This window comes from Dipodomys ordii, unplaced genomic scaffold (genome assembly GCF_000151885.1).
Source record: "Dipodomys ordii isolate 6190 unplaced genomic scaffold, Dord_2.0 Scaffold96, whole genome shotgun sequence".
Classification (NCBI taxonomy): domain Eukaryota; kingdom Metazoa; phylum Chordata; class Mammalia; order Rodentia; family Heteromyidae; genus Dipodomys; species Dipodomys ordii.
In genome coordinates, this window is record NW_012267312.1 from 7,645,279 (window position 1) to 7,659,536 (window position 14,258).

A 14,258-nucleotide genomic window follows, 5' to 3' on the forward strand; every position below is an offset into this window, starting at 1 on the left:
GCAAAGACTAAGTGTGTGAAAGATCTCACCTTGTTCCCTGGTAGAAGTGCCATTAAGTGGACAATTTGCAAACACTAACTCTGCCACCCATGTGCGGTTATTTCGACCCTGTAATCGGAAAGTGCAATCGAGAAGACAGCGGTCCAGAGCCTTTTGGGTTTCTTCATTTACACCCTTACAGGGAGGGATTCTGGTGATAAAAGAGAGTATATGAAGCAGATTTTACACAGCATGACAAAGCACAATGTTAATAATATCAGTCAGGGCACGACAGAGCTTCACAGTCTGCTTCGAGATATCTTCTGCAAAGGAAGGAAGCAATTAACCCACAGCAAGTTGCAATTTTGAGTTTTTGTTTTGTTTTTTTTTGTCAGTCATGGGGCTTGAACTCGGCCTGGGTGCTGTCCCTCAGCTCTTCAGCTCAAGGCTAGCACACTACCACTTGAGCCACACCGTAACTTCCAGTTTTCTGAGTAGTTTATTGGAGATAAGAGTCTCGTGGGGGCTGGGAAGGTGGCTCAGTGGTAGAGCGCTTGCCTTGCATGCATGAGGCCCTGGGTTCAATTCCCCAGCACCACATAAGCAAAAAGAAGAAAAGCCGGAAGTGGCTTTGTGACTCAAGTAGTAGAGCACTAGCCTTGAGCTGAAGAGCTGAGGGACAGCGCCCAGGGCCAGAGTTCAGGCCCCACGACCGGGCACCCCCCGCCCGGGCACCCCCCACCCCCCCAAAAAAAGTGTCTCGTGGACTTTTGTGCCTGAGTAGCTAGGATTCCAGGCATGAGCCCCCAGTGGCCCAGCTTAAGTGGCAGTTTTTAAACCCATTTTCATTATCACTAACCTACATTAGAACTCTTACTTTACCTAAGTGACATTTGTTGTTATCCATAATCTTATTCAAAAAGATCACAATTCTACAGGATGAAAAATTAAGAATACTGATTCTACAAAATCTATCTAGAACACTTTCAAGAAAAAGCTAACAGGCTAGCTGGGCTCACACCTGTAATCTTACCTACTGAGGAGGCTGAGATCTGAGAATGATGGCTCAATGCCAGCCGGGGCAAAAAAGTGAGACTCTTCAAATAACTACCAAAACAAGCCAGAAGTGGAGCTGTAGGTCAAGTGGTAGGGTGCTAGCCTTGAGCAAAAATGCTCAGCAACAGTGCCCAGGCCTAGATTTCAAGCTCTAGGACTGGCATGAGCACACACACAACATGAGAAACAAAACATATGTAAAACTATTCTTCGAATATAGGACAATTTAGTATATAAAGAATAAGGGCTCTGGAGTCAGAGCCCTAAGTCTACTTTTTACTTAGTCACGTTTAACCTCTCTGAATTTCAGTTTCCCAGCATAAAGAATTATTTTATAAGGCACTGATGAGAACAAGACAAAACAACAGAGAAAATACTTATTGTTAATTATCCCAGGAAAACCAAATACCTCCCTAAATATTTTTCTTCTACAGCTTTATGGACTATTCATTTTATCAACAACCATTATGACATTAAGATATATTAGCTGTTAGTGAGTTATTTCAACAATGGATGAAATGATGGAGTAATATGTTAATTATGCATTATCCCTTAATTCAGAGGGTTGTAAATTCTCAGACTAGGTATAGTGATTATCGATAACAAGGCAAAGAAAACAAATATTTAATTGGAAATACAGGAATCTCTTATTCAAGATGTAACACCTAGAACAGGGTTTCTCAGTCTTGGCAAAACTATCATTTGGGGCTGGGGAATTCTTTGGTGTGGGAGCTGCCCTATGCCACCCTCCTCTCAACCTACTAGATGCCAATAGCATCTCCCACACCTCTTCCAGTTAATGACAATCAAAAATATGTCTACACATTGCCAAATGTCCCTTGAAGGGTAAAATGGCCTGAGGATCAAGAACCACTAATCTAGAATAAACAATTTAAAAAAAAAACAAGAGTTAGGTGTGCCAAAAACATTTATGGGCAGCAAGATTTATGCAATCTAGATAGCATAAAAATAAAATTTAGTACCAAATCTTTCTCAATTGAAACTATCATATTGTCTGCCCCTCAGTATTGAGCTTTTTAAAGTTTTTCAAAAGTTAGACACTGAAATCCTACTTAGAAGACTGAGGCAAGATGATCTTGCATTCAAAGGCAACCTAGGCCACAAAGTAAGAGTTCATCTCAAAAATTAATTTTTTACACTACATTCTTTTTATCACTACCAGAAAAATACTGTCTGACTATATTTTCAGTAGTTATAGAAACTGTATATGTTGTATGTTCATTCTTGAACTTGATAGGTAGATCATGGGTTTGTATGTCTTACCCTTACATTTTATGAATCTTGTCAAAGAAATTATAAAGCAGAGCCAATTTAAACAGACATCTCGAGTTTGAAAACATAAATGCAATATATTGTCTTCCTTCCATACTTAGGCTAATTTTATATGAAATCTGTTTGCTTAGAAGATGAATGCACAGAAGTTAACATGTTTTCAAGAGAGAAAAATTTATGCTCTAGGCATAGCAGGACCCTGAAAGTGCATTATGTCACTTTCTTAATTTGTGCTACAGATATAATTGGCTCCATTTTCCAGCACCTATAAACTATTTACTCACTTTTTTCCCCTTTAGTACTGGGGATGGAATCAAGTGCTTTGTGCATGTTAGGCAAGCACCCTAATCTATAATCTATAAGCACTAATCTATAATCCCAGCCCTTTTTTCTTCTTCTCACTTTTAAGGCTACAAACATAATAGGAAATCCCCTCAGCATGATTGAATAAGGTGGGGATGATAACCAGGTCCTCCCAAAAGAAACTAAGCTTCTATTAGCCAGAGAAAGAACTGAGGAAAATGTATTTTCAAAAATGGATTAATCTTATCTGGAAATTTTCATCAATTAAAATTTTTATTTTGGGGGGGTGGTGGGTCAGTCTTGGGGCTTGAACTCTGGGCCTGAGCACTGTCCCTCAGCTCTTCAGCTCAAAGCTAGCACTCTACCACTTGAGCTACAGCGCCACTTCCAGTTTTCTGGTGGTTTATTGGAGATAAGAGTTTCACAGACTTTCCTGCCCGGGCTGGCTTTAAACCGCGATTCAGATCTCAGCCTCCTGAGTAGCTAGGATTACAGGCGTGAGCCACTGGTGCCCAACAAATTTTTATTTTTAAATAGCTGCTCAGATTTTCCTCTGTAACTTCAGAGAGAACAAACTGAGGGACAAGGCTACAGTCTTTTAAGGCAGATGAGTCAGTTGTTTGGAGGAGCCTTACAAACATCAGAAAGTACATGATGGCCTGGTAGTACAAAAGCAGAGAGGTCACTGCAAGTGCTAGTAAAAGAAGTATAAGTGTGCCTAAAAGCAGAGAGGAATGGGCTTTATAAAGGTTATAGACACACACACACACACACACACACGGATTAGCAGAGTTCTGTGACTTGCAGAAAAAGATCTGTGCTTGTATGTAAGTGGTATAAGTTACAGGAAGTAAAGACACAATAAAGACAAAAACAAAACAATAAACAATGAAGTGTGGCCAGAGTATAGGGACAATGTCTGGAACTGTAATGTGAGTTTAGAAGATGGAAAGACTGCCCAAGAGCTCAAAACTAGTCACCACAAGCACGTGGTTCTCAGGGTAGTAGACCATAGCAATTAGAATTTACCAAGATACATCTGATACATTGATTTAAGAGATGCATGATATGAGGTCTGCTCAGCTGATATTTGGAAAAGTTCAATAAGAACACATATTTTCAGCAAGAAAGGAGCAAAATGTGTAGAAGAACAACTTATACTCTTAGTTAATTTTAACATACTTAGAACTAAAAGTTTAACAGGAGAGTTTCTCAAGGTTAAATGCAGTAGAACAATTGGGTGCTAGTTATATCTGTGTAGGACTTTTATTTTTAAAAATCAGATATTTATCATTTATGCTTTCTTTCTTCACTTGCATACCTGACCATGATAATGGGCATTTGCTAGACAAACATATCTTTAATTTATCCATTTCTGTATTTTTCCTTTAAATTCTAAATAAATAAAAGCTAAAATTAAAGACTTTCTTTTAAAATTACGGCATAGGACTGGAGACATGGTTTAAATGGTAGAATTTGTCTAGAAAGCATGAGAAGCTATTATGAAATGAACTTAAAAATATGAAGTGCTGGCTGGGAAGGTGGCTCAGTGGTAGAGTGCTTGCCTTATACACATGAGGCCCTGGGTTCAATTCCTCAGCACTGCATAAGCAGAAAAAGCTGGAAGTAGCGCTGTGGCTCAAGTGGTAGAGCGCTAGCCTTGAGCTGAAGAGCTGAGGGACAGCACCCAGGCCCAAAGTTCAGGCCCCACGACTGACCAAAAAGAAAAAAAGAAGTGCTTCCCTCCTAGGCAGGACTCTGAAGGAGTTTTCTTGGTGTCTCGAGTTCATAAAGGAGACTGAAACTTCTCTTGTAAAAATGCTGAGAACAAGGTATTTTCAAAATCTTACAAACCATGAAAAATATATCTAAAAAGAATAGAACACAAGTGTTACCATCTTCTTATCTGTGGTTGCCAAGAATAGTTATTGTTGTTGTTTTTGTCAGTTGTAGGGCCTGAACTCTGGGCCTGGGCACTGTCCCTCAGCTCTTCAGCTCAAGGCTAGCACTCTACCACTTGAGCCAAAGCACCACTTCTGGTTTTCTGGTGGGTTACTGGAGATAACTTTCCTGCCCAGGCTAGCTTTGAACTATGATCCTCAGATCTCAGCCTCCTGAGTAGCTAAGATTACAGGCGTGAGCCACCTGTATCTGCTTGGCTGCACTTTTTTTTTTTGGTAGTTAATTGGTGATAAAAGTTCACAAACTTTCCTGCCCAGGCTGGCTTTGAATTGTGATCCTCATATCTCAAACTCCTAAGTATATAGGATTAAGGTGTAAGCCAACACCACGAGGCTAACAATCATCCTTAACTACTTGTAGAACCCACTTTAGACTAAGCTACTAACAAATCTGTCATGAACCAGTTCAGCAACTGGTTTTGCTACTTTGATCTTGTTATCCTCCAATTTATTCTCTATACTGCAATCAGGTTGAGCTCTCAGAAGCACCTAATGATGTCAGTGTCTGTTTAAAATAATCTATGGTTTTTTCATTGTGTTTTTTATTTATTTTATTTTTTAATTTAGATGAAATCTACATTGCCTAGGCTGTTCTACTTGTGGGCTCAAGTGGCCCTCTGGCTTTGGCCTTCTAGTAAATTTAGGCTACAAGCACATGCTACAGCACCTACCTTGTAAGGGCTTCTTAGTGTTATTAACACTAAGTCTAAATTGTTGGAAGACACTTAGAAACACCCTGCAGGATCTAATCCATCCTGCTTACATCTATAGTCCTTCCCTTTAACCTCCAGTTACAATAAACTCCTTTTAGATCCATCTAAGACACTACACTTTTGCATTAACAGCTACTCACTGGCTGGGACACTGAACTAACCCCACTTCCCTTCCCTCTGGCTAATTCTTACTTTCAGCCTGACTACAACTGGTACTTACTTCCTCAGGGATACCCTTCCTGACTTCTGAAGTAGCCCACATCCCTCTGCTATGTGAACCCAAAGCACTCTGAAGGGCTTTATGAATATTTAAGTCCAACACCCAGTTGTATTCAGAAAATACCTGTTGAATGAATGAGAAGCAGAGGAAAGACATCCTAAAAAACAGTGGTGCCAGACTGCCACTCTTTAAGTTTAGGGGACTGGACCCATTTCCACCTGGGACATTGGTAATTCTGTGCAGAAATCTGTCACATTCGTAGGTTTTGGTTTTTCGCTGTTGTATGGAAAGAGAGGAACAACTCTGGGAGTATAACAGTAATCCATGATATCAAGTGAGACACGTGAAAAGGGCTTACTTTAATAAGCGAATTGCATGGCTGAAGCCATCACCTTCTACTTGCACCCCTTGATGTGGAATCTCCAGATTGGATAACTAGAAAGAGAAAAGCACAGTAATACCAGACCATTAAGTTTACAGAAAAAATTACTTTTTCTATGTACTACTGTCTTGATTTTCATGACATCTATTCTAGAACCAGTAATTTCCCAAAGTTACAACATTATCAGTTATGAACATTATCTTTGCCATTAAGATTTTCTAAGAAGCTACTGAGTCAACTGAAACTCAAAGCATCCCAGAATCTCTAAATATCTTCACAGGTGGCAAATCTTCAAAATTTATGAGATTCACCTAATTTTATCAGTGAGCAAAAAGCAATCCAGAATCAATTCTAGTGGCTTCCAAAGAGGTACCTGAAAAAATAAGGTGTATTCTTGTATAATTCTATTGTTGCCTCAAAACAAGGTTTCACTCATAGTCATATCTCTTTATTTATCATAAACAGTATTTTTAAAGTTTGTAACTGCTGAAATACATTTTTTGGGGGGTCCGGTTGTGGGGCCTGAACTCTGGGCCTGGGCACTGTCCCTCAGCTCTTCAGCTCAAGGCTAGCGCTCTACCACTTGAGCCACAGCGCCACTTCCGGCTTTTTTCTTTTTGCTTATGTGGTCTGAGGAATCGAACCCAGGGCCTCAGGCATGCAAGGCAATTGCTCTACCACTGAGCCACCTTCCCAGCCCCTGAAATACATTTTTGTATTTAATGAGTTATTTCTTGTATGAGGCAAATGATTATCCAGTGAGAACGTCTTCCAATTGGAGGACTCAGAAAGTGAGTTAAGAAGAAAGTAGAGTAATACTTGAAATACTTCCCATGAAACTACAAGTTATTGAAGAATGGCAGAAAGTCTTCTGATCTTTTGAAGATATTCTTGTCTTTGGCAGGTCTTCTATTACAGGTATCTATACATACCTTCTTCCAAAAAGGAAACTCTAATTATTTGAATGAGTCCTTCTCTGTGGCCTGGGGAGGGCAGAGGTTTAGAAAACTAGCTGCTAACCAAGTAGGGAGTAGGGGTTCAAATTCAAAAGGAAGTAAAGGCTGGGATGGTTGAAAACATGCTGCCACTGTATTATTTACCATAACTAAGAGATGGAACCAACCCAGATGCCCCTCATTAGATGAATGGATCAAGAAAATGTGGTGCGCATATGTGTGTGTGTGTGTGTGTGTGCTACACACACACACACACACATATACACACACAATGGAATTCTATGTCTCCATCAGAATGACACCACCCTATTTGTTAGGAAATGGAAAGACTTGAAAAAAAATATATTAAGTGAAGTAAGCCAGACCCAAAGAAACATAGGTCCCATGATTTCCCTTATTTGCAATAACTAGTATATGTCTAGGACAAGCAGAAAAGGTCAAAAGCTATGTACATATGACCATATAAGATGATGCTAAGTGAAATGAACCCCAAGATAAGGACACAAGTGGTTTTATCTTTCTTGCTATTGTTTTTAATGTATTTATAAGGTACTATGTGATTTTTTTGTTTCTTTTGTGTGTTCTTCCCCCATGGTATAACCCTTGTTTTCACTATATTTGATTCTGGTGCCCTGTATCTTGTATATAGAATTTTCTAATTTGGGGAGGGGAAGGGAAATAATAAAATGCTGAAACAAGGATACAGATTGACCCATTGTAACAATGAGATGTACACGACACTATGTTGAAAACGAACTTTACAACTTTGGGGTGGTGGGGAGAGAGGAGTTGGGGAGGTGGGGAGGGAAGGGATGGTAGGGGAAAAACAAAGGTGGAGGTAACAATGCTCAATAAGAAATGTACTCATTACCTTACTCATGTAACTGTAACCCCTCTGTACAGTATTTTTACAATAAAAATATGTATTTTTTAAAATGCTACCACTATTCTATCAATCAGAGAGATAAACATCTATGGTACAGTTGGGTCTGGTTATTCACATCAGTGTAAATTATTTTAAGCAGAGAATTTACTTCCTTTCATTCTTAACTTGGCTACAAGTTTCTGCCAGATTAGAATATGTGGGTAAGGTTTTTTTTTGGTCTGTAGTGGGACTTGAACTCAGGTCCTGGGTGCTGTCCCTGAGCTCTTTTGCACAAGGCTAGTGCTCTACCACTTTGAGTCACAGTGTCATTGCTGGTTTTCTGGTGATTAAAGACAACAGTCTCACGAACTTTCCTGCCCAAGCTGGATTTGAATTGTGATCTTCAGTTTTCTATCTCCTGAGCAGCTAGGATTACAGGCATGAGCCACCAGTGACCGACTTGTAGGTAAGTCTTTAAGAGCTTGACTGAGTTCAAATACTGGAAAATGTTCTCACATGTCATAAGCATGCAACAGTGTGGGAATACAGAGAAGATATTTCGACAGTTGAAATAGACATAATTATATATCACTGTCTCAACACCATGTATCATTCTTCTCCACTGTAAAAGAAGTAACTGAATGAAACTCAAGACAATTAATGCAAATGACAAGATGAAAGAATCAAAAAGCACAGTAAGTAGAAAGAAAACACAGATATTCCCTGTACAGTTTAGGAGCTTCAGTACTGACCTCACTCAGAGTTCTAGAAATGGGTATATCAAGGACATGAGCATCTATTTTAGCTGTCTATTATTTCTGGGCTTGGGTTTCTCTCTATTACTATTCTTCACAATTACATACCTTATCTTCTGCCTACATATTCCACAAAATTCTAAAGGACAGGTCAGTAAACTACACATGATTCGCAGGCTGAATCTGACCCACTTCCTGCTTTATTTTGTAAAATAAAGTTTTACTGGGACACACCAATGCTTATTTGTTTAAAGGCAACTCTGGCTGGTTTGCACTACTTGAGTAGTTGTAACAGAGACCATATAAACCACAAACCCTGAAATGTTTACTATCTGACCCTTTACAGTAAAGGCTTGCCAACTCATAAGCCATCTTCATCAGCCCAACTGAGAAGGTTCACCTTCCCACTTTCACTTCCTTCCTTTATTTATAACTTACCACGATCTGAGGATCGCGGTTCAAAGCCAGCCTGGGCAGGAAAGTCCATGAAACTCTTATCTCTAATAACCACTAGAAGACCAGAAGTGCACTGTGACTCAATGTGGTAGAGCACTTACTTGCCTTGAGTAAAAAAAAGCTCAGAGACAGCACCCAGGCCTTGAGTTCCAACCCCACAACTGACAAAAAAATACCCGTGGAACTAGAGGGAAATAATTTAGTTTTAATATATCAGTATTGAAAAGTTATCAATCTTTGGCCAACTTTTGGAAATATAAAAATTACAGGCCATTACCTTCCTTTTCCTCTATGTTTGAGGACCATGCTGGACCATTATTCGTGAAAGTCACTGATTCTGAATTAGTCTATTGCTTCTTCCATATGACAAAAATAAATTTTTTATTTAATATGCCTTTCTGACTGATTTCTCAGAGAGGAGTCCAGTTTTATTATACATGGCTTCACCAACTCAAAAGAACCATCCCTTTATGAATTAACCATCTCAGTTAGGCTTAAACAATATTCCTACCAGGGCTGGGAAGGTGGCTCAGTGGTAGAGTGCTTGCCTTGCATGCATGAGGCCCTGGGTTTGATTCTTCAGCACCACAGAAGCAGAAAAAGCCACAAATAGCGTTGTGGCTCAAGTGGTAGAGCGCTAGCCTTGAGCTAAAGAGCTGAGGGGCAGTGCCCAGGCCCAGAGTTCAAGCTCCACGACCAAAAAAGAAAACAAACAAAAAAACCAATGTTCCTACTAGCAGATTTAAAAAATGTTAATTCTTAAAAGTTGTTCATTTTTAATTCAGAAGAATTTAACTTCCCTTTATATATACAGAATGCCAGAAGCTAGAACAAGAGGTAAGTAATTTAAGTCATGTTTTACATATAAACCATTAGATGCTATTATTACAGCCCACCCTTCCCCAAATGAATAGGTTCTTCTAGTTGAACCTGTATAGCTTGAGTAACACATGCTAAAATGACTCTTATTTACAGTAACCAGAAGTGTTCTAAAAGTTACCTCTAACCGAAGTCCTACAAATGGCATGTTTGTGTCACACATAGCGACAAAGTGAGCTAGAACTTTATTGAAGGCACACATTTCTCCTGATCGTTTGGTCTTCTTGGATTCCACTGGGCATGAATCATCAGACAACTACAAAACAAGTTAAAAAAAAACACAAGTAGGTAAAAAAAAAGGGTGATATAAATCATTAAGAGTGTTTAACTACTGTAATGAAGTTCAAGGTTAACCAAAACAAAGGTGGCCTTCTTGCCATAAATATTTATTGAGCAAAGAACTAACTAAAACACTGGTAATTTAATTGTAAATACTGTGTGTTTAACAAATTCTCTTGTGGAAAATAACATGTAATTATCAATTAAAATAGGAGTATTTACCAGGTATGGCAGTATACACCTGCAATCTCAGCATTTAGGGGGCTAAGGTAAGAAGATCTCGAGTTCAAAGCCAGGCTGGGCTACACAGCAAAACCCTGTCTCAAAAATCCAAGGGCTGGATTCTAAATACTTGTACACAATGAAACCAAAAGAGGATATTCTTAAGAGGGAAACATGTAAGCACAATGCCTATGTGCTTCCTAATGTTAATGTGAAACAGGTTAACTTAAAATATCAGAATGAACTCCAAGATATGGAAACAAGAGACCTCTCTTTGGGGCTGGGAAGATGGCTCAGTGGTAGAGCGCTTGCCTTGCATGCACGAGGCCCTGAGTTCGATTTCTTAGCACCACATAACCAGAAAAAAAAAGCCAGAAGTGGCACTATGGCTCAAGTGGTAGAGTGCTAACCTTGAGCTGAAGAGCTGAGGGACAGCACTCAGGCCCAGAGTTCAGGCCCATGACCCGACCCCCCAAAAAAAAAAAAAAGAGAGAGACCTGTCTTTTTATTTTAAGTTTTTATATTTTTAAATTTTGATAAGTCTTTCTTCTTTTCCTTATGTGTATATCTTCAGGGTTAGAGGGAGGGTACAGAACTTGAGGGAAAAAGGGTGAAAAGTACAGCAGTGGAGCTGACTGGACACTGGTAAAAGGAAATGTATTCATTACCTGACTCATGCAATTGTAATCCCTCTGTACATCACCTCTATAATAACAATAAATTAGGGGGGGAAATCCAAGGGCTAAGAATGTAGCTCTGTGTAGCACTCGTCTAGCATAAGCAAGCCATTAGAAAAAGAAAAAGAAAAGCAAGCACTATTATCAAGAAAAAGCAAAGCCAGGTGATGGTGGCCCATGCCTGTAATCCTAGCTACTCAGGAGGCTGAGAGCTGAGGCAGCCCTGGCATGAAAGTCTGTGAGATTCTTATCTCCAATTAACCACCAGAAAACCAGAAGTGGTGCTGTGGTTGAAGTGGTAGAGTACTTGCCTTGAGCTAAAGCATTCAAGGACAGAGCCCAGGCCCAGAGTTCAAGCCCCACCACCGACCCCCCCAAAAAAAAGAAAGAAAAAAAGAAAAAGAAAAAGGCAGACAAGTGTTATTTAAGCTTCATTGCTGCTTTATCTCTTTAAACCCCTATCTAAAGCTGAGTGCAGTGGCTCAAGCCTACGATCCTAGTTACTTGGGTGGTAAAAATTAGAGGATCACAATTTAAAGTGCAAAAAGACATTCACAAGACTCATTCAACCAATGACTGGGCACAGTAGTATATGTCTGTCGTCTCATCTATATAAGGCAAAACACAATGGCTGGGCATAGAGGTACATGTTTATCATCCTCAGCAACACAGAAAAGCATAAGCAATGTTAGCCAGAACATAAAGTGAGATCCCACTTTGAAAATAAATAAGGAAAAATAAGTACTGGAAATATAGCTCAAATGACAGAATGCCTGTCTAGAAAGTGTAAGGTCTTGATTTTCATCTCTAATACTTTTGGAAAAACAAAAACAAAACCCCAGCTCTTTCCCATACTAAAAATACAGTAACTGTACTCATTCCTATAGGTGAACATACCTTGCGCTTGGTACCAGTTTTGGTTGGTTTCCCAGGTTTTGTACGCAAAACCAAGTCCTGGACATTTTCCTTGAACTGCTGCAGGAGCAGTGCCATAACAGGACCATCTTCACGATCTGCAGTATTCACAGACATGAAGTAGTACTTGTATGACAGCTGCGTAGGTTCATTTGGAACCTCTAGTAGCTCCACCACCTAAAAAGACCCAAATCAGAAAAGAATCTTAGAGAATTAAAAAGCACCAGATATTCTCCTTGTATTAAGTGGTACTTAGAATTATAAGTCTGGTGTACATCTTTAAAAAAAAAAAAAGAAAACTTCGACCCAATGCAACAATGAGATGTACAAGTCATTATGTTGAAAAATGAACTTTACAACTTTGACAGGGGTTGGGGGGGGGGGGGGACAATGAGATGTACAAGTCATTATGTTGAAAAATGAACTTTACAACTTTGACAGGGGTTGGGGGGGGGGGGAGATGGGAAGGGATGGGAAGGGGAAACAAAGGAGGAGGAAACAATGCTTGATAAGAAATGTACTCATTATCTTGCCCATGTAATTATAACCCCTCTGTATGGCATTTTCACAATAAAAAAGAAAAGAAAACTTCAATTATGCTATCAAAAAAGTGGGATTGGAAGTATGGCTTAAGCGTCAATTAATGAGCAAAAGTGTCAGATACTTAGTTCAAGTCCCAGTTTCACACAAAAGCAGCATTCTTGGGGCAGGGGGAGGGGGAGAATACATTCAGCTGTGGGTTTATGGGACGGTGCCCCAGGCTCTGACTGGGCCCAAGCATGTAACTGAAATAAATGGTACTTGTACTTTTGGTGGGGGGGGGGGAAGGCTTCCTTATTTACCTCAAAATTCAAGGTAAGTCCCCAGGTGACAAAAATTAATGACATTAGAAAAGGTTTCTAACTGACACAGTTTCCTTTTTATCATCCTATCTCCCTTTCTACTCTTCTCCATTCTTTCTTCAAGAAATTATCACACTGCTAGGGCTGGGAAGGTGGCTCAGTGGTAGAGCGCTTGCCTCGCATGCCTGAGGCCCTGGATTAGATTCCTCAGCACCACATAAGCAAAAAGAAAAAAGTGGCACTGTGGTTCAAGAGGGAAGCAAGGAGTAGAATGCAGCATAAGTGGGAAACAGAACAACACACAACAAAGGGGCCCATCAGCTGCACTGAACATAGAAGAAAAAGACCTAAGTAAGCAATGCAAAGACAGCGATGGGAAGGGAGGAATTAGAGGGAAAGAGGGAACAGCCTACACTAAGCTAAAAGAAAGAAATGTAAACATCACCTGATATAGAAGAAATAATTGTATTGTCAAAGCTCATAGAATGCATAAACTTTATAGACCATAAAATGACAATTTGCCTTGTGAAGGTTAAAATGTGTTTGTGACTTTAACTGAGTATCACTATTTCACAATATTGTAAAATATGTGAAATTTATGTAATCACTTAATCTCAATTAAAAAGAAAAAAGAAAAGTGAGAGAAGGGATGGGTTAGGAGCAATGGGTGACATGTTGTCAGACACCTTGTATTCATATACTGTTTTGTAGAATGGGAACTTCTTTGTACAACTACTTAAAGACAATAATAATGAAGTTAAAAAATGGGGCTGTAGGCATGACTTAAATGGTAGAGTGCCAGCTGAGCAATCATAATTCCTTGAGTTCAACACCACCACTCAAAAAGAAAAGGAAAATAGACATTTAGCCAATGAATGCATATCAACTCAGCTTTTGGGAGGCTGAGGCAGGAAGATCTCAAGTTCAAAGCCAATCTGGACTGCACAGAAAGTTGCAGGCAAGCCTAGGCTACACAATAAGACCTAGTTTCAAAAAAAAAAACAAGCAAGATAACAAACAAAAAAACCCTAAACAAGTAACAAATCAGGGTTGTGGATATAGTTCAGTATTTGTCCAAGGGCCTGGGTTCAAACCCCAGCATCATTCCCTAAAAAGATCTCAACATGGTCAATCATTACGACACTGTAAATTAGTAAAAACATGATTAACTACCACTATCAGAATGGCTTTCTAAAAATTACAACATAAATTACAGGCAAGAGGAACAACTTGAACAATCAAGATAGTGCTGATGGGAGTATACCCACTTTGAAATCCTGTTTTGACAATTACTTATAAAGTACAACATACAAAGTGGGCACCAATGGCTCACGCATGTATTATTAGCTACTCAGGAGGCTGAGATCTGAAGAGCACAGTTCAAAGCCAGCCTGGGCAGTAGAGTTAATGTGACTTTTATCTCCAATTAACTACCAAAAAGCTGAAAGTGTAGCTGTGACTTAAGTAGTAGAGTGCCAATTTTGAACCAAAAAAAAAAAACCCCA

The 14,258-nt window shown here is 39.4% G+C and overlaps 1 protein-coding gene across 1 annotated transcript in view; it reads right to left on the minus strand.

Moving 5' to 3' along the window:
- Nucleotides 1–14,258, minus strand: part of Med14 (mediator complex subunit 14) — a 108,044-nt gene that overhangs the window by 31,415 nt on the left and 62,371 nt on the right. Inside the window, 4 exon segments of the mRNA XM_013026762.1 lie at nucleotides 30–190; nucleotides 5,884–5,960; nucleotides 9,940–10,074; nucleotides 11,894–12,088. Coding sequence (XP_012882216.1) covers nucleotides 30–190; nucleotides 5,884–5,960; nucleotides 9,940–10,074; nucleotides 11,894–12,088 — 568 coding nt within the window.